Source organism: Schistocerca gregaria, chromosome 10 (genome assembly GCF_023897955.1).
Source record: "Schistocerca gregaria isolate iqSchGreg1 chromosome 10, iqSchGreg1.2, whole genome shotgun sequence".
Classification (NCBI taxonomy): domain Eukaryota; kingdom Metazoa; phylum Arthropoda; class Insecta; order Orthoptera; family Acrididae; genus Schistocerca; species Schistocerca gregaria.
The window spans coordinates 87,312,565-87,338,469 of NC_064929.1; the positions used below are offsets into that span (position 1 = coordinate 87,312,565).

Consider the following 25,905-nt stretch of genomic DNA (forward strand, 5'->3'; position numbering starts at 1 on the left):
TTGATTCTGGATGCTGTTTACAACTGACATTCTGAAGTTCCTTTGGTCTTGGTACGTTAATCTTATCCAAACATATCTCTGATACTTGACAAAGTGTCTATTCATTTATCTTCATGGCTCGCTTTAATGAGAAGAAAAGCAGAATATGTATCTCACACAAGGGAACCTCCCCATCGCACCCTCCCTTCAGATTTAGTTATAAGTTGGCACAGTGGATAGGCCTTGAAAAACTGACGACAGATCAATCGAGAAAACAGGAAGAAGTTGCGTGTAACTATGAAAAAATAAGCAAAATATACGAACTGAGTAGTCCGTGGGCAAGATAGGCAACATCAGGGTTAATGTGAGTTCAGGAGCGCCGTGGTCCCGTGGTTAGCGTGAGCAGCTGCGGAACGAGAGGTCGTTGGTTCAAGTCTTCCCTCGACTGAAAAGTTTACATTTTCCTATAGTCACGTTTCAGTCTAAAACCTAATAAGATTACCATATTCCTGTACATAGCCATGAAGATAAATGAATAGACACTTTGTCAAGTATCAGAGATATGTTTGAATAAGATTAACGTGCCAAGACCAAAGGAACTTCAGATTGCCTATCGTAAATAGAATCCAGAATCAAGTTACGTAATGTTAATGCTTGTTATCATTTTAATAAATGTGTGTGAAACTTAATCAAATTCTGTTTAAAGTTGGTCACCGTCAATCTGCTACTCTAAGCGTGCAAGTGGTATTTCTATCGTCTGACCTAACGGCAGAAGATAAACACGCCACGATAAGACCACGAGAGATATTGCTGACACTCGCATACTTCATTAGAGCGACGAGTCAAATAATCTGATGGTGTGTGTACCGAAGGTCTCACAGTACGCTCACCACACATACCTTCAGGAATGTGTCGGAGACGTTGTAAGAGTTGTTCCTTACGCGCACCACGTCTCGAGTCGATAGGTCCTGAGAATGTTGACGGCAGAAAATGAACTTCAGAAATGAGTCGAGTACACCAAAAACTTGACCCTTTTTGAGGCAGACATTGTGACATTTCCCAAACGTTTTGTGACAGTGTGCGAAGCACGGGTTCACCACTTTCAGCCTGAATCTGAGGTCCAATCGAAACTGGGGAAACACCCCTCCCCACCCACCCCCAGATGTTTAAGTCAGTCACATCACCGGTGAGGTGATAAGTCTCGAGATTCGAGGGGTGTTATCCGGGCTGAATACCTCAAAAAGGGTCGTACAGTGTATGCTGCTCGACGGACGCATTTGAGGGAGGCCAGCGAAGTGAAATGCGTCGGGATTTTGACAAAATAAGTGCTGTTTCACGAGAAGATGGACGATTTGCCCACGCACATCTGTCACTGCGATGTCTGCCACTGAGTCCTGCCGGTCTGAACTGCTTCGGCACCCACCTTATTCGTTAGACCTGATCCCCTCTGACTTTTTTTCCTTCCCTAACCTCAAAAAACATCTAGCTGGAACCGATTCTCAATCAAACGATTATGTCACTGCTGCAATAGATGCCTTTTTTGCCACGCATGAAGAAGCATTCTACAAGGAGGATATAACGCGTCTGTAGTGTCGATGGCAAAAGTGTGTGGCCCTAAAAGGGACTACATTGAAAAATAGCCATAAATATTTAGACTACTGACAATGTTTTCAGGTGGCCTAAGAACTTTAAGTAGCTAATTCATTAACCATGTAATATTTCTTTGAACTTTATACTTCACTGTATAGTTTAACAACTCCTGCCGGCAATAGTACACTTGGTTATTATGAAAACATTTTATTCGAGGAAATTCTTGTGATTTACTATACCTGCAAACTTCGTGCAAATCTAATTTCAATACCGCAAAAAATTGTTTGTTTGTTCGGCGAATTACGTACGCCCCATTGAAAGCTCTCATTTTCCTCTTTTCAACAAACACCATCCTTCCTTGAAAAGATAATATTTAGAAACTTATTCCTACTCAGAATTATCACATTCTAGAATGACTGACGTTTAAAATACAGTTATTTCCAAAATTCATTGCTGCAGTTCTACAGCCTTCGTTTTTGTGTTTCCAAAAACGTATAAGTTCACTAAAATACATTCGTAGTTTGTTAATTATGCAGATTAGGAGAATTCACTTTCGACAAATTTTCCGGTGAACTTTGGCTATCCCCACTCACAATAAACTGCTTTCCCGTAAACAGTACCAATAATGCTGCGACATTACGATTGCGCGGGTGCTAGTTAAGCAAACTTACTTCAGTGCTTATTGTATGTTTGTCCCTTCTGATTTTCCAGTCTTTTACGTCAGTATGTAAAATGGAATAGGTTATTACTTTACTGCTTTGTAATTTTCTGTAATACGTGTATCTACAAATAGGCATCTCAGACAGAGCCTCAGGCGGCCCACGTATGCTACTCAAAAGATAAACGTTTATGTAAAGTTTATATTAAACCGTATAATTACGGTGTGTCAGTCTGGCGAATTTTGCAATGAGTCTCCAGTAAGCACAGTTATTGCTAACCTGTGCAAAGATACAGATGTTCTTCAGTTTGCAAAGGTCGCTGTCAAACTAAAAAGTGTGGACATAAATGTAAAGAGAACCGAAAACCATATTCTACAATGTTGTGTAAATTAATTAAAAACAATTCACCAAACGCACAAGGAAATTAAATTAGACACTCTATAGGGCTTACGAGGCACAAGTATATCAACCAGGTCGGTAAGTTACTAATGACGGTCTACCGTATCTTCCTTCGTCGTCGGCGTTGTCATTGTTGCCGTGAGGCGCCGTTATACCAAGTGGAAAGGCGCGTCGATCTTAGAGCATGAGATATGATGACCTAAAGCCATTGACAACACACGACGGTCACGGTAGCACCTGATTCCAGAGTAGCTGAAGTGGTTAGGATCTACGAACTACCCCCTCTTGACCAGGTCCCCAAAACTTAACTCGGAACGAGATCCCTTCGAAACAAATTTTCATAACGATCGTCTATAAAGGCTTCGAACAACGATAAGAAATGTTACAGTTTATGGAATAATAACAGATACGACCAAACTGTCTGGTCTCTTCTGTTTTATTTAACGTAACTTTGTTCACAGTTTTATTTCACATTCACCACTCATTCACGGAAACCCTTTGATGAACAGTTTTGGTTACTTGACACCAATAGTCAATGAGAATGATACAGTTTTTTCTCCTTTTCATAAATTGAAGCCCGCTCTCCGCGATATAATTAAAAAAACCGGTCTCAATACCGCGTCCCTCGTGAGATGCAAATAGATTTATCCCAGAATTGACCACCCTGTAGGTGTACTCAATTTAATGACCACACTTACCTATCCAGGATTTCGTGTAACTAAAAGTCCATTTGTTAGTCTGATTGTATACCGTAGATATTTAAAACTCGCCCCCAATATTTTTTCACAACGCACAATTAGCACTTCTTTACTTGTTTATTTCTAAGAGTAAACCCAAAAAAAAGACGCCGTATCATCAGCTTCCTCGATATAAAGCAAAACACCTCAATATGCCCAATTTTCCCTTTTCTTATAGGATCGGCTACCTTATTCATTAATTTACCACATATTATTTCGAATAACACTAAACAGGTATCTCCGTTATATTTTAATTGTATTCAAAAGCATGTTATTATTATTATTATGACCGACCAAATCGTAACAAATCGCGCGGCGTGCGTTTTTAACGATAGCTTTACACTCGCCCAGCCTTTATTCAGGCAATGTTGTGGTGGTCTTCAGTCCTGAGACTGGTTTGATGCAGCTCTCCATGCTACTCTATCCCGTGCAACCTTCTTCATCTCCCAGTACCTACTGAAGCCTACATCCTTCTGAATCTGCTTAGGGTATTCATCTCTTGGTCTCCCTCTACGATTTTTACCCTCCACGCTGCCTTCCAATGCTAAATTTGTGATCCCTTGATGCCTCAGAACATGTCCTACCAACCGATCCCTTCTTCTTGTCAAGCTGTGCCACAAACTCCTCTTCTCCCCATTGCTATTCAATACCTCCTCATTATTTATGTCATCTACCCATCTAATCTTCAGCATTCTTCTGTAGCACCACATTTTGAAAGCTCCTATTCTCTTGTTATCTAAACTATTTACCGTGCACGTTTCTTTTTCCATACATGGCTACACTCTATACAAATACTTCCAGAAACGACTTCCTAACCCTTAAATCTATACTCGATGTTAACAAATTTCTCTTCTTCAGAAACGATTTCCTTGCCATTGCCAGTCTACATTTTATATCCTCTCTACTTCGACCATCATCAGCTATTTTGCTCCCCAAATAGCAAAACTCCTTTACCACTTTAAGTGTCTCATTTCCTAATCTAATTCCCTCAGCATCACCCGAGTTAATTCGACTACACTACATTATCCTAGTTTTGCTTTTGTTGATGTTCATCTTATACCCTCCTTTCAAGACACTGTCCATTCCGTTCAACTGCTCTTCCAAGTCCTTTGCTGTCTCTGACAGAATTACAATTTCATGGGCGAACCTCAACATTTTTATTTCTTCTCCTTGGATTTTAATACCTACTCTGAATTTTTCTTTTGTTTCCTTTACTGCTTGCTCAATATACAGATTGAATAGCATCGGGGAGAGGCTACAACCCTGTCTTACCTCCTTCCCAACCACTGCTTCCCTTTCGTGTCCCTCGACTCTTATAACTAACATCTGGTTTCTGTACAAATTGTAAATAGCCTTTCGCTCCCTGTATTTTACCCCTGCCACCTTCAGAATTTGAAAGAGAGTATTCCAGTAAACATTGTCAAACGCATTCTCGAAGTCTACAAATGCTAGTAAGGTAGGTTTGCCTTTCCTTAATCTAGCTTCTAAGACAAGTCATAGGGTCAGTATTGCCTCACGTGTTCCAATATTTCTGCGGAATCAAAACTGAACTTCGCCGAGGTCGGCTTCTACTAGTTTTTCCATTCGCCTGTAAAGAATTCGTGTTAGTATTTTGCAGCTGTGACTTATTAAACTGATAGTTCGGTAATTTTCACATCTGTCAACACCTGCTTTCATTGGGATTGGAATTATTATATTCTTGTTGAAGTCTGAGGGTATTTCGCCTATCTCATACATCTTGCTCACCAGATGGTAGTGTTTTGTCAGGACTGGCTCTCCCAAGGCCGTCAGTAGTTCTAATGGCATGTTGTCTACTCCCGGGGCCTTGTTTCGACTCAGGTCTTTCAGTGCTCTGTCAAACTCTTCACGAAGTAACATATCTCCCATTTCATCTTCATCTACATCCTCTTCCATTTCCATAATATTGTACTCAAGAACATCGCCCCTGTATATACACTCAAAACGTCTTCGGTCCCGTGGTCGATCCCCGCCACTGCCTAAATTTTGATAAATAATCAGCATTGGCGGCCGAAGACTTCCGGCATGAGAAGTCAGCCTCATTCTGCCAACGGCCTTGTCAAAGAGAGCGGAGGAGCGGATAGAGTTCAGGGAACTCTCTTGTCCTAGGGGTGGCAAATTGCCCCTAAAGGCGGAAGAATCAGCAATGATCAACGACATGAGGGTGCAGAAGGCAATGGAAACCACTGCATTAAAGACACGTAACGTGTGTCCACAGGACATGTGGCCTGTAGTTGAAGAAGTGTCATGTTGATCTCTCCATTGGCAAAAGATTCCGGAACAGTCCCCCATTCGGATCTCCGGGAGGGGACTGCCAAGGGGGAGGTTACCATGAGAAAAAGATTGAATAATCAACGAACGGATAATGTTCTACGAGTCGGGGCGTGGAATGTCAGAAGCTTGAACGTGGTAGGGAAACTAGAAAATCTCAAAAGGGAAATGCAAAGGCTCAATCTAGATATAGTAGGGGTCAGTGAAGTGAAGTGGAAGGAAGACAAGGATTTCTGGTCAGATGAGTATCGGGTAATATCAACAGCAGCAGAAAATGGTATAACAGGTGTAGGATTCGTTATGAATAGGAAGGTAGGGCAGAGGGTCTGTTACTGTGAACAGTTCAGTGACCGGGTTGTTCTAATCAGAATCGACAGCAGACCAACACCGACAACGATAGTTCAGGTATACATGCCGACGTCGCAAGCTGAAGATGAACAGATAGAGAAAGTGTATGAGGATATTCAAAGGGTAATGCAGTATGTAAAGGGGGACGAAAATCTAATAGTCATGGGCGACTGGAATGCAGTTGTAGGGGAAGGAGTAGAAGAAAAGGTTACAGGAGAATATGGGCTTGGGACAAGGAATGAAAGAGGAGAAAGACTAATAGAGTTCTGTAACAAGATTCAGCTAGTAATAGCGAATACCCTGTTCAAGAATCACAAGAGGAGGAATTATACTTGGAAAAGGCCGGGAGATACGGGAAGATTTCAATTAGATAACATCATGGTCAGACAGAGATTCCGAAATCAGAGACTGGATGTAAGGCGTATCCAGGAGCAGATATAGACTCAGATCACAACATAGTAGTGATGAAGAGTAGGCTGAAGTTCAAGACATTAGTCAGGAAGAATCAATACACTAAGAAGTGGGATACGGAAGTTCTAAGAAATGACGAGATACGTTTGAAGTTCTCTAACGCTATAGATACAGCAATAAGAAATAGTGCAGTAGGCAACACAGTTGAAGAGGAATGGGCGTCTCTAAAAAGGGCCATCACAGAAGTTGAGAAGGAAAACATAGGTACAAAGAAGGTAGCTGCGAATAAACCATGGGTAACAGAAGAAATACTTCAGTTGATTGATGAAAGGAGGAAGTACAAACATGTTCCTGGAAAATCAGGAATACAGAAATACAAGTGCTGGGAAGCTAAGACGAAATGGCTGCAGGAAAAATGTGAAGACATCGAAAAAGATATGATTGTCGGAAGGACAGACTCAGCATACAGGAAAGTCAAAACAACGTTTGGGGACATTAAAAGCAACGGTGGTAACATTAAGAGCGCAACGGGAATTCCACTGTTAAATGCAGAGGAGAGAGCAGATAGGTGGAAAGAATACATTGAAAGCCTCTATGAGGGTGAAGATTTATTTGTCTGATGTGATAGAAGAAGAAACAGGAGTCGATTTAGAAGAGATAGGGGATCCAGTATTAGAATCGGAATTTAAAAGAACTTTGGAGGACTTACGGTCAAATAAGGCAGAAGGGATAGATAACATTCCATCAGAATTTCTAAAATCATTAGGGGAAGTGGCAACAAAACGACTATTCACGTTGGTGGGTAGAATATATGAGTCTGGCGACATACCATCTGACTTTCGGAAAAGCATCATCCACACAATTCCGAAGACGGCAAGAGCTGACAAGTGCGAGAATTATCGCGCAATCAGCTTAACAGCTCATGCATCGAAGCTGCTTACAAGTATACTATATAGAAGAATGGAAAAGAAAATTGAGAATGCGCTAGGTGACGATCAGTTTGGCTTTAGGAAAAGTAAAGGCACGAGAGAGGCAATTCTGACGTTACGGCTAAATAATGGAAGCAAGGCTAAAGAAAAATCAAGACACGTTCATAGCATTTGTCGACCTGGAAAAAGCGTTCGACAATACAAAATGATGCAAGCTCTTCAAGATTCTGAATAAAGTAGGGGTAAGCTATAGGGAGAGACGGGTCATATGCAATATGTACAACTAAGAGGGAATAATAAGAGTGGACGATCAAGAACGAAGTGCTCGTATTAAGAAGGGAGTAAGACAAGGCTGTAGCCTTTCGCCCATACTCTTCAATCTGTACATCGAGGAAGCAATGATGGAAATAAACGAAAGGTTCGGGAGTGGAATTAAAATACAAGGTGAAAGGATATCAATGATACGATTCGCTGATGACATTGCTACCCTGAGTGAAAGTGAACAAGAATTAAATGATCTGCTGAACGGAATGAACAGTCTAATGAGTACACAGTATGGTTTGAGAGTAAATCGGAGAAAGACGAAGGTAATGAGAAGTAGTAGAAATGAGAACAGCGAGAAACTTAACATCAGGATTGATGGTCACGAAGTCAATGAAGTTAAGGAATTCTGCTACCTAGGCAGTAAAATAACCAATAACGGACGGAGCAAGGAGGACATCAAAAGCAGACTCGCTATGACAAAAAAGGCATTTCTGGCCAAGAGAAGTCTACTACTATCAAATACCGGCCTTAATTTGAGGAAGAAATTTCTGAGGATGTACGTCTGGAGTACAGCATTGTATGGTAGTGTAACACGGACAGTGGGAAAACCGGAACAGAAGAGAAGCATTTAAGATGTGGCGCTATAGACGAATGTTGAAAATTAGGTGGACTGATAAGGTAAGGAATGAGGAGGTTCTACGCAGAATCGGAGACGAAAGGAATGTGTGGAAAACACTGATAAGGAGAAGGGACAGGATGATAGGACATCTGCTAAGACATGAGGGAATGACTTTCATGGTACTAGAGGGAGCTGTAGAGGGCAAAAACTGTAGAGGAAGACAGAGATAGGAATACGTCAAGCAAATAATTGAGGACGTAGGTTGCAAGTGCTACTCTGAGATCAAGAGGTAATCATTATTGGCCCTCAATACGTCAAAAAAAAGTATCAATATATTTGCACAAGAAATATCGACGTGCAGACCCATAAAAATATTAGCTATACATTGTAAATATACTGCCAGTTTTAGAGCTGTACATTTAAGAAATGGTTTATTATTAGATATTAAGTACATCAACAAGCTAGCACCCTGCCTATCCCCTACAGAGGGAGAATTGAAAGGAAAATGACGCACACTCCTGATTGGCGATAATCACTTTGCAACAGAGGTAACGGCATGTAAGTGGCACAGTAAAAGGGGTCCGACGGGTCCGTCGCTCACGCGTCAGATTTGTCCAGAACACTTTGTGTCGAATTTCCTGTATTTCCATTTCTGTCAGTGCTAGTGAGCTAGCAGCTGTAGTGTCAGAACTGCGTAACGAAGCTGAAGACTGCAGTTTCTGTCAGTAGCGCCGAGGCCAATTACGTCAGCATTTCTCCCAACACGTCCCCGCCCACGACAGAGACCGATATTGTCAATTAGTTTGTCAATCTGAGCAGTTCTCTTAGGTTGTTCGCAGATGATGCTGTACTTTACCGTTTAGTAAGGTCATCCGAAGACCAGTATCAGTTGCAAAGCAGGTTAGAAAAGATTGCTGTACGCTGTGGTACGTGGCAGTTGACGCTAAATAACGAAAAGTGTGAGGTGATCCACACAAGTTCCAAAAGAAACCCGTTGGAATTCGATTACTCGATAAATAGTCCAATTCTCGAGGCTGTCAGTTCGACTAAGTACCTGGGTGTTAAAATTACGAACAACTTCAGTTGGAAAGACCACATAGATAATATTGTTGGGAAGGCGAGCCAGAGTATGCATTTCATTGGCAGGACACTTAGAAGATCCAACAAGTCCACTAAAGAGAGAGCTTACAGTACACTCGTTCGTCCTCTGTTAGAATATTGCTGCACGGTGTGGGATCCTTACCAGGTGGGATTGACGGAGGACATCGAAAGGGTGCAAAAAAGGGCAGCTCGTTCTGTATTATCACGTAATAGGGGAGAGAGTGTGGCAGATATGATACGCGAGTTGGGATGGAAGTCATTAAAGCGAAGACGTTTTTCGTCGCCGCGAGATCTATTTACGAAATTTCAGTCACCAACTTTGTCTTCCGAATGCGAAAATATTTTGTTGAGCCCAACCTACATAGGTAGGAATGATGATCAAAATAAAATAAGAGAAATCAGAGCTCGAACAGAAAGGTTTAGGTGTTTTTCCCGCGCGCTGTTCGGGAGTGGAGCGATAGAGAGATAGTATGATTGGTGTTCGATGAACCGTCTGCCAAGCACTTAAATGTGAATTGCAGAATATATATGTAGATGAAGATGTGGATTTTTATTTGTCATTTGCAGCAACTGTTTTTGAAGAATGCCAATGTTAAAAGTAGCACACTAGTTGCATTACAAATTGTTTTCTAATGCAATTGGTGCGCAATTTTTTCACACAGGAAATCTTGTAATTTCATGCACCCCAGCCCACTCTCTGTCCCCCCTCAGTGCATTGGGAGTAGTACTTTTGTGCCACCTATACTTGCTTCACACAGTCAAACAGATAGACTGGATGTGATTGACGCTCAAAAAGTAGCAAGACTCCATCACACAGTGAAAGCAAAATCATGTTCTATTACAACTCTACCGTATCTTCCTTCGTCGTCGGCGTTGTCGTTGTTGCCGTGAGGCACCGTTATGCCAAGTGGAAAGGCGCGTCGATCTTAGAGCATCAGATATGGTAACCTTAAGTCACTGCCAATACACAACGGTCACGGTAGCACCTGATTCCAGAAAACGCAGTAGTTAGGATCTACGAACTACCCCCTCTTGACCCCAAAAAACCTAAATCGTAATGAGATCAAATTTCTCAAATGGCTCTGAACACTATTAGACTTAACATCTATGGTCATCAGTCCCCTAGAACTTAGAACTGCTTAAACCTAACTAACCTAAGGACATCACACAACACCCAATCATCAGGAGACAGAGAAAATCCCTGACACTGCGTAACGAGATCCAATCGAAGCAAATTGCCATAACGAACGTCTATAAAGGCTTCGTACAACGAGAAGAAATGTTACAGTTTATGGAATAATAACAGATACGACCAAACTGTCTTGTTTCTTCTTTTTTATTTAACATAACTTTGTTCACAGTTTTATTTCGCATTCACCACTCATTCACCGAAACCCTTTGATGAACAGTTTTGGTTGCTTGACACAAACAGTCAGTGATAATGATACAGTTTTTCTCCTTTACATAAATTGAAGCCCGCTTCCCGCGATATAATTTTAAAAAAAAAACGGTCTCAATACTGCGTCGCTCGTGAGATGCGAATAAAAAGGAGGTGGAGGAACGGAATGAGGTCGTACAGGATCCGCGTGGGGGAGGGGAGACATGTGGAGGGCGAGGCGGAGAGCATGGGGTGGCGCTCCAGTGCTCGCTTCGTCGCTTCATACTGTTTTACCGCGCGACTGCGACTGCGCCTGCCGCCACAGATGCTAGTGCGCCAGAGACGTTGGTCGGCGGCAGAGACGCGCATAATGCGCGAGTTGTATCTCTGACTCCGCAGTCGATCTGTGTTGGCATATCGATGTATCACTCTGAGCTGCACTGTGACGACGTCTTTGCGAGTTTATTGCAGCAAGTGCCGGATTCCAGGATTTATCAAGATTGAAACCACTATCTCTATTTATTAAATTCGTCGTCGAGCGAATTTCGATTGCCTCCTTCACTATCGAGTCCCAAAAGGATGATGTAGTTGCCAAAATTTCGACGTTGTCATACAACATACCGTGACCATTATCAATACAGTGCTCTGCCACTGCCGACTTGTTAGGTTGTAAAAGCCGTGTGTACCTCCGGTGTTCTGAACATCTTTCTTGGACAGTGCGAGTTGTTTGTCCGATGTAAGAGAGGCCACATTCACATGGAATTTTATGAACTCCCAGTAGCAAATCATCTTTGATGGAGCCCACGAGAGCAGCTGTTTTGGGTGGAGGACGAAAAATCAATTTCTCTTTGTGTCTGCCGAGAATGCGTCTTATTCATTGATGACAGGCTACCCCCATATGGCAGGAAGGTCATCGATTTAAAGGTTTCTTCATCTTCTTCTGATTTCTTTGTGGCCTCTTTCGGTTTCATTTTTAGTGCTCTCTGTATTTGTTGTGGAGTGTACCAATTGTCTTCAAACACTCTTTGTAAGTGGGAAAGTTCATCTTGCAGACTGCTTTCGTCAGAAATAATATGCGCTCTGTGAGTCAAAGTTCGGAGAACACTCATTGTCTGGGCAGGATGGTAGCAGCTATCAGCACGTAAATACAGATCGGTGTGCGTCGGCTTCCTAAAAATAGGACGCATTCTTGGCAGACACAAAGTGAAAGTCATTTTTCGTCCTCCACCCAAAACAGCTGCTCTCGTGGGCTCCATCAAAGATGATTTGCTACCTCAAAAATCTGGAGTTCATAAAATTCCATGTGAATGTGGCCTCTCTTACATCGGACAAACAACTCGCACTGTCCAAGAAAGATGTTCAGAACACCGGAGGTACACACGACTTTTACAACCTAACAAGTCGGCAGTGGCAGAGCACTGTATTGATAATGGTCACGGTATGTTGTATGACAACGTCGAAATTTTGGCAACTACATCATCCTTTTGGGACTCGATAGTGAAGGAGGCAATCGAAATTCGCTCGACGACGAATTTAATTAATAGAGATAGTGGTTTCAATCTTGATAAATCCTGGAATCCGGCACTTGCTGCAATAAACTCGCAAAGACGTCGTCACAGTGCAGCTCACAATGATACATCGATATGCCGACACAGATCGACTGCGGAGTCAGAGATACAACTCGCGCATTATGCGCGTCTCTGCCGCCGACCAACGTCTCTGGCGCACTAGCATCTGTGGCGGCAGGCGCAGTCGCAGTCGCGCGGTAAAACAGTATGAAGCGACGAAGCGAGCACTGGAGCGCCACCCCATGCTCTCCGCCTCGCCCTCCACATGTCTCCCCTCCCCCACGCGGATCCTGTACGACCTCATTCCTTTCCTCCACCTTTTCCTCGAAAGGATACGGATCCTGTACCCCTCCCGCAAACGCGACCCTCCTCACCTGGTCTCCCCCATCCTCTCCCATCCCCACCCCCCTGCCGCGCCTGTATTCCCACGTCCCACCCGATCTCTCCACCCTCCTTACCCTCTCCCAAGGTGGCTTCCGCCAGCTCCCCCTCCCTGATGACATCCTCCTGCCCTCCATCTACCCCTCCTATCAACTTTGATCCTCCCCTCCCACATCCTGTGCCTTTTCCTTTGGCCACCCTCCCTCCCTTCTCTTTCCTTTTCCCCTGTGCCCTTCCTCCGCACCTCTTCCCCCGGGCTTCCCTCCCCCTTCCTCCCTTCCACCTCTCTCCTCTGCCCATGGCAAATGCTCTCCCCTCTCCCTCTCCCACCCCCCTCCTCCTCTCTTGGCAGGTCCTCGGACTCATACGGTTAGTGAACATTCGCGCGCCGGAGATCGACGCCTCGTGTTTCTATGTGTGCCATCGTTTTGTGCTTAAGTGGTTCAGTGTTATTCGTTTTGTGCACCTACGTTCGCGTGTGACAATTTTCGTCTATGTATGTGTCCAAGTGTCTGCACAAATTTTATCTTGGACTCTACGCCCGTGACCGGCTCCATGTATTTTAAAAAGTGTTTGTCTCCGTTTATATGTCCACCATCTTTTTATCTCACATTGTCTTCATTTGTATCTTTTGTGTTTCTCTGAGGCCAAAGAGCGGCGTAGTATGCTGCTGCTGGCCTGCCTGTGAACAGGTTTGAAAATAACAATAAAGAAAAAAAACTGGAGCGGCAGTCTTGCGGCTCACTCTGAAGATGGCATAACGTTAGATGGCCAAAATATTAGAAAAAGAAGAAGAAGAAGAAGTAGATTTCTTGCGGTTGCACACCCGAAACTTAATGGAACACTTTTAGACTTGTACACATCAATCCACATAATTGATACGACATTATAAAAATGAGATACCGATGAACACTCTCATATGAGCCCAAGATTATGAGGTGAACCCCACCAGAGCCAGTACGTGGAGCCTGTAAAGTTTGGTACCAGTAAGCTTAGTACTGGAAACACAACTTCATTTCGGAAAAGGCACCAGTAGTGCACAAGCAGTTCAACTTAGCCATGCTGGTGTTAGAGAAGGAAGCAAAAAAAATTAAACTCGGCTGCCAGTGTGAGACAATCTACACAGGAAGAAGAATGTCACTTTCAAAAAGTTATTGGCTACAGAAGAGTTACGAAGAAGAGGAGAAGAATTATTATTTTGCTCCATTACAAATAAAATGGTCACAGAATATCGATTAATATCTAGGTGACACAGCCTATACTCTGCGATAGGTCGTCACGGTGTTAATGGGAGGTTCCCATGCGACGGTATTAATCCAGTGCGGCAGAGGGTGGGAACTACAGAGCACGTAAACAGTTGCCGCCTGCACGGGGAAACCTACTTTGTCGTCAGCCGGCTCACTGTGTCCCCTGTCCCCGCGCAAACCACCACCACCACCACCACCACCACCACCACCAGAGGGGGGCAGGCCCCGCACCGACACCGCGGGGGAGGACGGCACGGATTTCCTGCGGAACGGTTTGCGCAGCAGAGTCGCGAAGTGGTGCCGCACCTGCTGTCTCACCAGCGCGAACGTCGACTCGGACGTGCGGCGCTCTCCTCCCTGAAACCCATCACACAGCCTCAGCTTCCGGCGGGTACAGGGGAGGGACGGGGAGCCGTGGCGCAGCGTGGAGCGCCGTTCGCGAAAGGCGAGGATGTGGGGAGGATTGGAGCTGAAGTGCAGTAGCAGACAGACAACTCACAGAAGTGACACACACTGGACAGTAGTCACTACAGGTTTATTAGCAGCTACTTTTGGGGTTTCAGAAGACAACTGCGTGAAAACTACGAGACTTTCAGAAAAATGGACACAGCACGTTTGACTGAGCGTATCTCCAAACTTCTATACCAAATTACAGGTTCAATACGGGCAGTGTCTGTGGCACACACATGTGAGTACTGTCGTCCAGATCTCGCCCTGCACGATCCGACATTACATTTGGGACTGCATTAACTATCCCTCCCTGCAACTCTTTCCTAGTGACTAAATCACACAGAATTAACCCTAGGACGCCTAAGGAGGGGTTCGTTGAATCCACAACTTTTTTATGTCCTCTGCTTTTGCCCAAAAAACTTTCATACCACATTTTCCCTCTGAGTTATTGTTTGTTGGCTATTTTATGAAACGTTAGTGTCAATATATTTTATAGAAAATTCCTGCTTTGAAAGAAAAAATAAATAAACTTATTATGGGTCTAACAAATCCCCCCCCCCCCCCTTTGGCTTCCATGCTATAGAAAATTTCCCTTAGTAGGATTTCGTATTTCTCATCTCCACAACAATGTACGTTAGTTTCTTGTTGGTTGGTATTCTTGATATTCACAACAATCAGTTTACTTTCAGAGGAAGTGATTGTTGCTCTCAGGCAGCTGTTATTTATCTTGTAAACTTGCAGTGAGTTAGTGCATTTCCCAACAGGTAGGCCTCCAGTAACTTTGGTGTCCTACACAGCAAAAACGAAACCAAGTAAAAACTTACTGATGTTGTCAACAATGCACCAAGATAAAGGCACTGTTGGAGGAGAGAAGAATAATACTGAGATAAATGCGTATTATAATTCCACTAAAGGTGTAACTGATACCATTGATCAAATGGCGCGTATGTACACCTGCAAGAGGGGAACAAAGAGATGGCCTCTATCTGTATTTTACTCTCTCATCGACATTTGTGATATCAATGCAACCACCATATTCATCCAGCAACATCTGTGATGGAATGAAAAGAAACGCAACAAACAGAAACTTTATCTACTGGAAACTGGGATGGAACTAGTGAAATTGCAGGTAGAAGAAAGAAGTGAGACTGCTAGAGGGTTATCTAACCAAATTGTTCAATCAATGGAGACTATTCTGCAAAAGAAAATCAAAGAAGTGACAACGGAAGCAAGTCAGCCTCCTGCAGCGAAAAGTCCGTGCCACATTTGTGTAAGAGAAGCTAAAACAAAGAAGCAGTAGTACAGCAGTCTCAGTAAACCAAAACAGTATTGTGGACAGTGTCATAAACATGTGTGTAACACACACTCAGAACAAATTGTGAAGTGTGTCACACAGTTTTAATCTACCAGGAAGTTTCATATCAGCGCACACTCCGCTGTAGAGTGAAAATTTCATTCTATCCCAGGCATATTGGATAGGGTTCATGTCTGAAGAACATGCTGGCCACTCTCTTCCAGCGGTGTCGTTATCCTGAAGGAAGTCATTCACGAGATGTGCACGATGGGGGTGCAAACTGTCATCCACGAAGACGAATGCCTCGCTGATATGCTGCCGATACGGTTGCAATGTCAGGCGGACGATGACATTCACATACCGTACAGCCGTTACGATGCCTTCCGTTACCACCGGCAGCGTATGTTGGCGCCACCCCAAAACAGCGGGGAGCTCCAACTAGCTGCACTTGCTGGACAGTGCGTCTAAGGCGTTCGGCCTGACCGGATTGCCTCCAAACGACTGTCTGGTTGAAGGCATATGTGACATTCGTCAATGAAGGGAATGTGATGCCAATCGGGACTGTGTCGGTGATACAATGTCCACAGTTAACTTCTGTCTTCAGGAGTTCTGGGAACCAGGCTGATGCAAAACTTTTATAATGGATGTAGTTACAGTTTTCTCCACAAAGAAAAAGAGTCTGTAAACTTTTGAAAAGGACACGGTACAAAACGTGTTTACTTTATGCAAATAACAAACGTGTTCCACAATCTCATGTGGATCTCCTATGCCCCAAACATGCACATTATGGTAATTCACTCTTTCAGGGGCTCTGTAACTGAAAACCGTCTTCCTCTAGTAGCCACAGCAAGTCATTGCAAAAGTCATAACGAAGTGCACTGTCACAAGTAATCGGCACATCTAACAACTTCCGCTGGTATGTGTTTGCATAGAGCAAGCCAGACAGTCGACTGTGCTATCTGCAGATCTCTGCTCACAGGTCGTTTATTTCTTCGGGCTTCTGTTGGATGATTCCTGCACCTGATCCACCTTTTCTGTTGATGGTTCCTGTCAATCTTTTGCCTTCACACTACATGTATAGAAAATCTCACACAATGTATTGTACCACCCTCGATTACTTTGTGTGTTGGATCTTTTACCAGGTAACTGGTATGAAATCACTGAACTGTCACAACTGACTTTCATTTAGCACAATCAAAGTCTTAAAATGCATGCATCGCTCCATTAAACACCATTTGGATCACCTCAACACTAGTAGTTTGCTCATCAACTACGCCACACCACATATTACGAATTGAAACTTGGAGAACTGCTCTATCCACCGATATGTGTCATTTTTCTGTATGGCCGGGCCACAGTCATCTCTTCGAACCCCAGAGGTACCCTGTAGTGTATCAGCACGTCTGTCGCGTGTGAGACGATGTGTTGTTCACACGTGACTGGAGAAACAAACACAAACTTAAAGAAAATATGCAGCCATTGACATCAGTCGATCATGTCAGAGCAATGGGATACAACAGATACAGAAAGGTTTATGGAGTACTGAGAAAGTATTCATCACCACTTCTGCTGCATATCAATACACAGAAAGATTTTGGGGACACACAGACAGAATTTGTGAGAACTGTGCCACATACGAACAGGAAAATCTGAAGTAGACGAACAAAGGACAAAGCACAATACAGATACCGCAACGATTCCAACATAAAAGTGCTTTCTGTTGTTTATTTTGTTACTAGTAGGTGACAGAAATAAAAGTTGTACAAATGCGCTGTGTCTGCCCGAAAGGACAGACACCACGCAGAATCTGCAGCTGTGAAATATTATACGTAACTCACTGCTGTCAGCTGTAACGGGACATTTAGTGGAACCGGCGGCGATGAGGAAAAATGTGTACCGGACCGGGATTCAACCTGGGACCTCCCACTCAGAGGCAAGTGCAGTAACCGCTGCACCGTATGGGACACGGCACTATCCTGGCAGTACACACTACCTCGGTACGCACAATCCCATTGAGCCCCACCTATCTGCAGTCCCCGTGCATTATACTCCCATTCACTACTCAGAAACTCCCACAGGAGGTAGGACATTGTGGTGTGCGTACTGTAAGACCTTCGGTACACACACCATCAGATTATTTGACTTGTCGCTCTACGAAGTAGGCGAATGTCAGCAATATGTCTCGTGGTCTTATCGTGGCGTGTTTATCTTCTGCTGTTAGTTCAGACGATAGAAATGCCACTTGCACGCTTAGAGTAGCAGATTGGCGGTGACCAACTTTAATAGAACTTGATTAATTTTCACACACATCTATTGAAATAATAACAACATAAAGTTACTGAACTTGATTCTGGATGCTATTTACATTTGACAATCTGAAGTTCCTTTGGTCTTAGTACGTTAACCTCATTCTCACGTATCTCTGATACTTGACAAAATGTCTATTCATTTATCTTCACGGCTATGTACAAGAATATGGTAATCTTATTAGGCGCAGACTGAAACTTGAATATAGACTGGTACATATAAATGCAGACTGATGCAGACAAATGCAGATTGACTAATCGGAGGTCTGTACACTCGTTATAATACCTTTCGCGTTCATGTATCACTGCGCGAGTGTGATCTGCGAGGAGAAAAGGTTCTACGTTACCAGCAATCTCACTGGCTGCATTACATATTAATACGCAGATGGGCGGAAGCAGAATTTGGTCCGTCTCTAAGGCAGCGCCATCTCGTAGTACGGAGACAGATGAGCGCTGCGCCTGCGCTGTTGTGCTTAGCGGGGCGCACTCTATTGGGAAAGGTGTGTAAGCGCTGACTATGCGGAACTATGTACACAACAGACATATTTGTGCTTTCGCACTGAAAAAAAAGGGATCCACTGCCCAGCTAGGCTTACCAATTGTACAAATGCATCCGAAAGATACAGCCATGTCCCAGATGGCACGACAGTTACTGCATTGGCCTACTGAGCTGGAGATCCCGGGTTCAAATCCCAGTCCGGGAGGCCTACACATTTTCGCTCGTCACTGCCGATTCTGCTTAATGTCCCGCTACAGCTGACAGCAGTACCCCTTCTTCAATTTACGTATAAGAAATAAAAATGTTTAATAAATGAAATGACTTCAAGTTAGCACATATCCAGAAGGGTAGATACGGACATAGATGGGATTCACTGTTTCAACTTTAGGAAAAATAACAAGTTTCATTGTCGGTGGAAATACACGTTAGGTAGGCAAAGTTGGAGGTAACACAAACGTCTATATATTTAAAAAACCACATAGTAATGCATTAATCTGTATTATAAATTATTTCTAAGAGATGAAATTATAGACGTCCCAATCATCTGTTCATTTATATTTAATTATTTATGTCCTGTGACAGGTCCAGGGCAAGTCAAATGTTAGACATTACTATTAATGTTCTGTTCTTATCTGTTATCTAATTAGCAGATGTATTTTTTATCATATCATTTCAAGCATAAGAATTTTACATAATTTATCAAGATAAATAGACATTTGTCTTAAGTGTATTTTCTAATCTGCAAATACATATAAATACATCACGAGTTTACTCTAGAGTCGTCAAGGGATTCATTTGACGAATGAACACTTTGATCTGTAACAAACAACTTCAGTCTGTCGTTTAACGGGTAGCTTAGCTTTCTCTTCCAGTTTGATGCAGCCCGGTAGGCTGTTGCACCATTTTACTTCACTCAGTAGGTCCGTCCGTCGACAGGAAACCGTTGGGGTTCAGGAGTCGCAAATGTCAGGATAGCTCCCCGTTTCACAATACACGCAGAGTCGTTCGGTCGATAATTGTGCGAAGTTTCTAGATATTCTCACACAAAATAAAAAGTATTATTTGTACGGACTCGGAAGTTTCTGGAGTTCTAAAGTAGAGAATAATGGATGACACGTGGCTCGTTCCTTTTTGTTTCAGATTATTCTGCTAGCATATTCCCAATTTTGAATATATTTTCACTGCATATCGAATTACCCTCGAATGACCGGAAACGGGAAACACGTATTACGCACCTGTTACACTTAGGCATCAGGGAACCACAAGTTTGTTAACGGAAGGAAGTGGGGAGGTAAAAATCGTAGAGATGAATACAGTAAACAGATTCAAGTGGATGTAGGTTGCAGTAGTTATTTGGAGATGAAGAAACTTGCTCAGGACAGAGTAGCACAGAGAGCTGCATCGAACCACTGTGTGGATGGAGGACCACAGCAACAACAGCAACGTACTGTCTGTCCGTTACAGCTCACGTAGCACGTAACCCACACTTTAGCCGCTAAAGTTTAGCGGTAACAACCTGCGTCTGAACGTTCCGCTTTAGATTGTTCTGCAAATACTTACGAAAACATTTTACACTGTCAACAAATTGAAAGCAAGGTTGGCAATTCGCAATGAAACCACAAAACAATATCCTCACTAGACTTGGCCACTGTTTCTATGTTTCGATACAGTGTATCGATACATGGAACTGTTTCAGTGTTTCGGAACGGCTGTGGTTCACTGTTTCGAAACAGTGGTGTTTCTACCGCCCCTGTCTCGGATAACCGGACCAGATTCGATCTCGGCCCAGACACAGAAACTGTATCGTCGTTTCAAAATAAGGCTGTTTCAGTCCACCTGTGCTCGGAGCGGACTAATTGTATCGAAACAGTGGTGTTTCATTCCGCCCCTGTCTCGGATAACCGGAGCAGATTTGATCTCGGCCCAGACACAGAAACTGTATCGTCGTTTTAAAATAAGGCTGTTTCAGTCCACCTGTGCTCGGAGCGGACTAATTGTATCGAAACAGTGGTGTTTCATTCCGCCCCTGTCTCGGATAACCGGAGCAGATTCGATCTCGGCCAAGACACAGAAACTGTATCGTCGTTTCAAAATAAGGCTGTTTCAGTCCACCTGTGCTCGGAGCGGACTAATTGTATCGAAACAGTGGTGTTTCATTCCGCCCCTGTCTCGGATAACCGGAGCAGATTCGATCTCGGCCAAGACACAGAAACTGTATCGTCGTTTCAAAATAAGGCTGTTTCAGTCCACCTGTGCTCGGAGCGGACTAATTGTATCGAAACAGTGGTGTTTCATTCCGCCCCTGTCTCGGATAACCGGAGCAGATTCGATCTCGGCCAAGACACAGAAACTGTATCGTCGTTTCAAAATAAGGCTGTTTCAGTCCACCTGTGCTCGGAGCGGACTAATTGTATCGAAACAGTGGTGTTTCATTCCGCCCCTGTCTCGGATAACCGGAGCAGATTCGATCTCGGCCCAGACACAGAAACTGTATCGTCGTTTCAAAATAAGGCTGTTTCAGTCCACCTGTGCTCGGAGCGGACTAATTGTATCGAAACAGTGGTGTTTCATTCCGCCCCTGTCTCGGATAACCGGAGCAGATTTGATCTCGGCCCAGACACAGAAACTGTATCGTCGTTTCAAAATAAGGCTGTTTCAGTCCACCTGTGCTCGGAGCGGACTAATTGTATCGAAACAGTGGTGTTTCATTCCGCCCCTGTCTCGGATAACCGGAGCAGATTCGATCTCGGCCAAGACACAGAAACTGTATCGTCGTTTCAAAATAAGGCTGTTTCAGTCCACCTGTGCTCGGAGCGGACTAATTGTATCGAAACAGTGGTGTTTCATTCCGCCCCTGTCTCGGATAACCGGAGCAGATTTGATCTCGGCCCAGACACAGAAACGGTATCGTCGTTTTAAAATAAGGCTGTTTCAGTCCACCTGTGCTTGGAACGGACTAATTGTATCGAAACAGTGGTGTTTCATTCCGCTCTGTGTCGGACGAGATTCGGGCTCGACACAACATACCACTCCGTGAAACACTTTCAAGAGTGTCGAAATCTTTTTGACAGGCAATAGCATGAAGCTGAAGATATTCGAAAATAAAGCTTCCTTTCTAACTGACTGTCCTATTCCGAAATGGCGTAACATCTGCTTTATAAACACTAACCAAACAATAAAACAAGGCATACTATTCACATTCAAAATAATAAATACGTGAAAATCATTGAGTTAAATTACACTTTTAGATAACATACGCTTCTCTGTTCATGTACAGTAATCATATTAAGGAACGCAAGTAAGCCTACAACATTTTGAATAAGAAAAGGCGTAGAGTGACAGTTATTAGACATATACATAAATTTGATGTAGGTGTAATTGCAAGCAATCTGTTTGACATATCACTGATAGTGTAATGGTGAACGGGAAGGGCTGGGAAGCACGGTGAATTTATAGTCAGTTCGAAACACCTTGAAAGACAAAATTGTTATTTATTCGAATTATTTGACGTTATTTGTGAGTCTATAGTCACTGTGGCTATTATCCACAATGATTTCCTTTGTGTATAAGGGAATTAGCAGGATGGGTATATTACCCATACTAACGGAATGTGGGGATCCCAGTAGCATATCCGTTGTTTCTGCAGTTTGCTCCCACCTCCAGTTCCGTTCGTGATGGTTCTTCTGTCTTCAGCTATGGCTGTCCTCAGCCAATTGAAAAGAATGAAACTAACACGACGCGAAAGCAGCGCGTTTGCTGCATGAAATACGAAACTGCCAAGACGCCTAAGTGATAGTTTCATACTTTCTGCGATATGATTAGCGCTCTCGCACCTCATTCGTGTTTATATGGACATAATTATACAGTAGACATTCAAGATGATAAAATTTGTAGGTTTATTAGATTACAAAGCACATGTTTCGAAACAGCGTATCGAAACATTACATTGTAGTGTTTCATTTGTTTCGAAACACTTAGGTGTTTCAGTTTGCCCATCTCTAATCCTCACTACATGCTGAACTGACAAATGACAAACTCCGGGGTAGCCACGCCTTCTAGAACTTCACTGTGCTGCCACGATCGACGGTCTACTTACGGCCGAGCAGAGGAACACATTCGACGATCGAGATGGCGGCGTCGTCTCAGATAGGCCACCGACGTATTAAATATCTCGGGTAGAATTAATGTGAATGTTACGGCAGGTATTCGTCGAGTGAAGTGTCTCGTAAGCTTATCTGCACCGAGTGGTACTTTAATAGTCGGAGACAGTTGTAAATACTGACAAGGGAACCTCCCCTTCGCACCACCCTCTGATTTAGTTATAAGTTGGCACAGAGGTTAGGCCTTGAAAAACTGAACACAGATCAATCGAGAAAACAGGAAGAAGTTGTGTGGAACTATGAAAAAAGTAAGCAAAATATACAGACTGAGTAGTACATGTGAAAGATAGGCAACATCAAGGATAGAGTGAGCTCAGGAGCGCCGTGGTCCCGTGGTTAGCGTGAGCAGCTGCGGAACGAGAGGTCCTCGGTCCAAGTCTTCCCTCGAGTGAATAGTGTAATTTTTTATTTTCAGACAATTATCAAATTTCAGGCACTCACACATAATCAACTTCGCTCTCCAAAATTCCAGGAGTTATATGCTTGGACATATGCGGGATTTGACAGTGTACACACGGAATAATTTCAAAACGTTAAAAACATATGTTTTGACAGCACACAGGGAAAACTGTGCGACTGTGAATCTGTTGCATTCATTTGTTGCACTTTGTGTGTCAAACTCTCATGTTTTCATCACTTTTTTGGGAGTGATTATCACATCCACAAGAAAACCTAAATCGGGCAAGGTAGAAGAATCTTTTTGCCCAATTACCAAGTGTACAAGTTAGGTGGGTCGACAACATATTCCTGTCATGTGACGCACATGCCATCACCAGTGTCGTATAGAATATATCAGACGTGTTTTCCTGTGGAGGAATCGGTTGTCTTATGGCCTTGCGATCAAATGTTTTCGGTTCGCATTGGAGGGGCACGTTCTTTCGTCTACTAATCGCACGATTTCGCGGTGCGGTCGCAAAACACAGACACTAAACTTATTACCGTGAACAGAAACGTCAATGAACGAACGGACAGTTCACAACTTTGCGAAAATAAGGAATGTAAACTTTTCACTCGACGGAAGACTTGGACCGAGGACCTCTCGTTCCGCAGCTGCTCACGCTAACCACGGGACCACGGCGCTCCTGAGCTCACACTCTCCTTGATGTTGCCTATCTTACGCATGGACTACTCAGTTTGTGTATTTTGCTTATTTTTTGCATAGTTCCACACAAGTTCTTCCTGTTTTCTCGATTGATCTGTGATCAGTTTTTCAAGGCCTATCCACTGTGCCAACTTATAACTAAATCTGAGGGGGGGTGCGATGGGGAGGTTCCCTTGTGAGAACATTCCTACGGAAATGGATTGTACGAATTACCTAAATATTCGTATCCATATTGTAATAAAGTGAAATAATATTTTACACGTTAGACTTCCACCCAGTCTCCTCCTGGATTGCACGGTTGTGCTGGCAGAATATACGTAATTTAGGGAAAAAGCTAAAGAATCGACAATCAGTGGAGATATCGGGTCGTCGACAGAAACAGAAACTGGACTGAAAACTGTGCCCGCTTCTGGACGGGTCCTTTTTCAAATGGTTCAAATGGCTCTGAGCACTATGGGACTCAACTGCTGTGGTCATCAGTCCCCTAGAACTTAGAACTACTTAAACCTAACTAATCTAAGGACATCACACACATCCATGCCCGAGGCAGGATTCGAACCTGCGGTTCTGGACTGCGCGCCTAGAACCGCGAGACCACCGCGGCCGGCTGTCCTTTTTCTGAGCCACACTGCACAGGTACACTGTGCTGAGTGCACACATTGTAGTCCGGCAGCCCGGTGTGAGGAGGGCTCAGCGAACAGGTGCATAAAACATCACCGGTGTCGGTCTGTTGCACAATTTTGGTACTCGTTTTACGCTTTTGTATTAATAATGTTTCTAAAAGCGAGAAGATTAGTGTTTGACGTCCCGTCGACAGTGTGGTCGTTAGAGATGGAAAATACGGGGGCACCAAACATTTACAAAGAGGGGCAGGATGTAGTTTTAATCCGTGTAAGACTACACAGAAGTGCTGAAACCTTGAACAAGTAGATGCTCGAATGTGGATGCCGACTACCCCACAAGAGCCTACTGACAAAAGTTCGAAAACCAGTGTCGAGATAAGAGCCTGGAGATACACGACAGCCCCTTATGTACCACTCCTACGGGACTGGGAAAACAGATTATATTACTTACAGTGGACACAGAGACATCTAATAGTCATTCTTCCCGACACTCAATACGCGTGGAGCCGAAAAAATTCTAAGGTGCGTTCAAAGCTAAGTACCCCTTGACGAGCACTTCACAGTGCAGTTGTAGACACAGATTAATATACAAGACGAACAGCAAGAGTCCCGACACGGTTCCTGTGGAACATTATTCAGTGTCTCTCCATTCGAGATGACGTGGCGCATCCTTCCTACCCAGAAACTCTCAACCGAGTTACACATTTCCTTTAATGCCAGACGACTGAACCCTAATTAACGAGTGTCAGTGCGGTTCTGGAGTGAAATGTGTAACAAGACAAAGTGAGAATACCTCCTCCCGGCGCATTCGGGTGGACGACGGTTCAATCCCGCGTCCGGCCATCCTGATTTAGGTTTCCCGTGATTTCCCTAAATCGCTCCAGGCAAATGCCGGGGTGGTGCCTTTGAAAGGGCACGGCCGATTTCCTTCCCCGTCCTCCCCTAATCCAATGAGACCGATGACCTCGCTGTCTGGTCTCCTACCCCCAAAAAACAATCCAAACAATCCCCCCTCCCGAACCGGCCGCGTGTAGGAACGCAAATGTCTACACTGCCACGAGGCTTCCGAAAAGAGAAAGATACTTAAAAACTAACAATGCCGCATTCTGTCTCTAGCATGTCAACATCTGGTCACGCATTCTTCCCCGAGCCCACTATTAGAGCAGGTTCGGTTTAAACAACTTCGTAGGCTTTTATGCGGATACTATCACTTTATCGCACAGATTATCGTCGGTGTACTCCGTGTTCCTGCGTTTGTTGTAACGTCGGTGAAGGCTCAGCTCGTTTTTCCACTCTCTGTTATTAGAACATACCTCATAGTTAATATTTGACCAGGTTTTTAAATCTAAGGATCCCCCGCATGTAAGTACCGGGTGATCAAAAAGTCAGTATAAATTTGAAAACTGAATAAATCACGGAATAATGTAGATAGAGATGTACAAATTGACACACATGCTTGGAATGACATGGAATTTTATTAGAACCAAAAAAATACAAAAGTTCAAAAATGTCCGACAGATGGCGCTTCATCTGATCAGAATAGCAATAATTAGCATAACAAAGTAAGACAAA

General features: G+C 43.6%; 1 protein-coding gene across 3 annotated transcripts in view; it reads right to left on the reverse strand.

Moving 5' to 3' along the window:
* LOC126293706 (tyrosine-protein kinase Fer) overlaps nt 1-25,905 on the reverse strand; it is a 539,925-nt gene that overhangs the window by 76,061 nt on the left and 437,959 nt on the right. The window contains exon 7 of one of the 3 annotated variants that reach the window (XM_049987014.1): nt 14,206-14,256. The exons of 1 other annotated variant lie outside the window; for it this stretch is intronic. In XM_049987014.1, the coding sequence (XP_049842971.1) occupies nt 14,206-14,256 (51 nt within the window). Of the gene's footprint in view, nt 1-14,034; nt 14,257-25,905 lie in introns of all 3 variants that reach the window. One more of the 3 variants, XM_049987013.1, reaches the window with a different exon arrangement.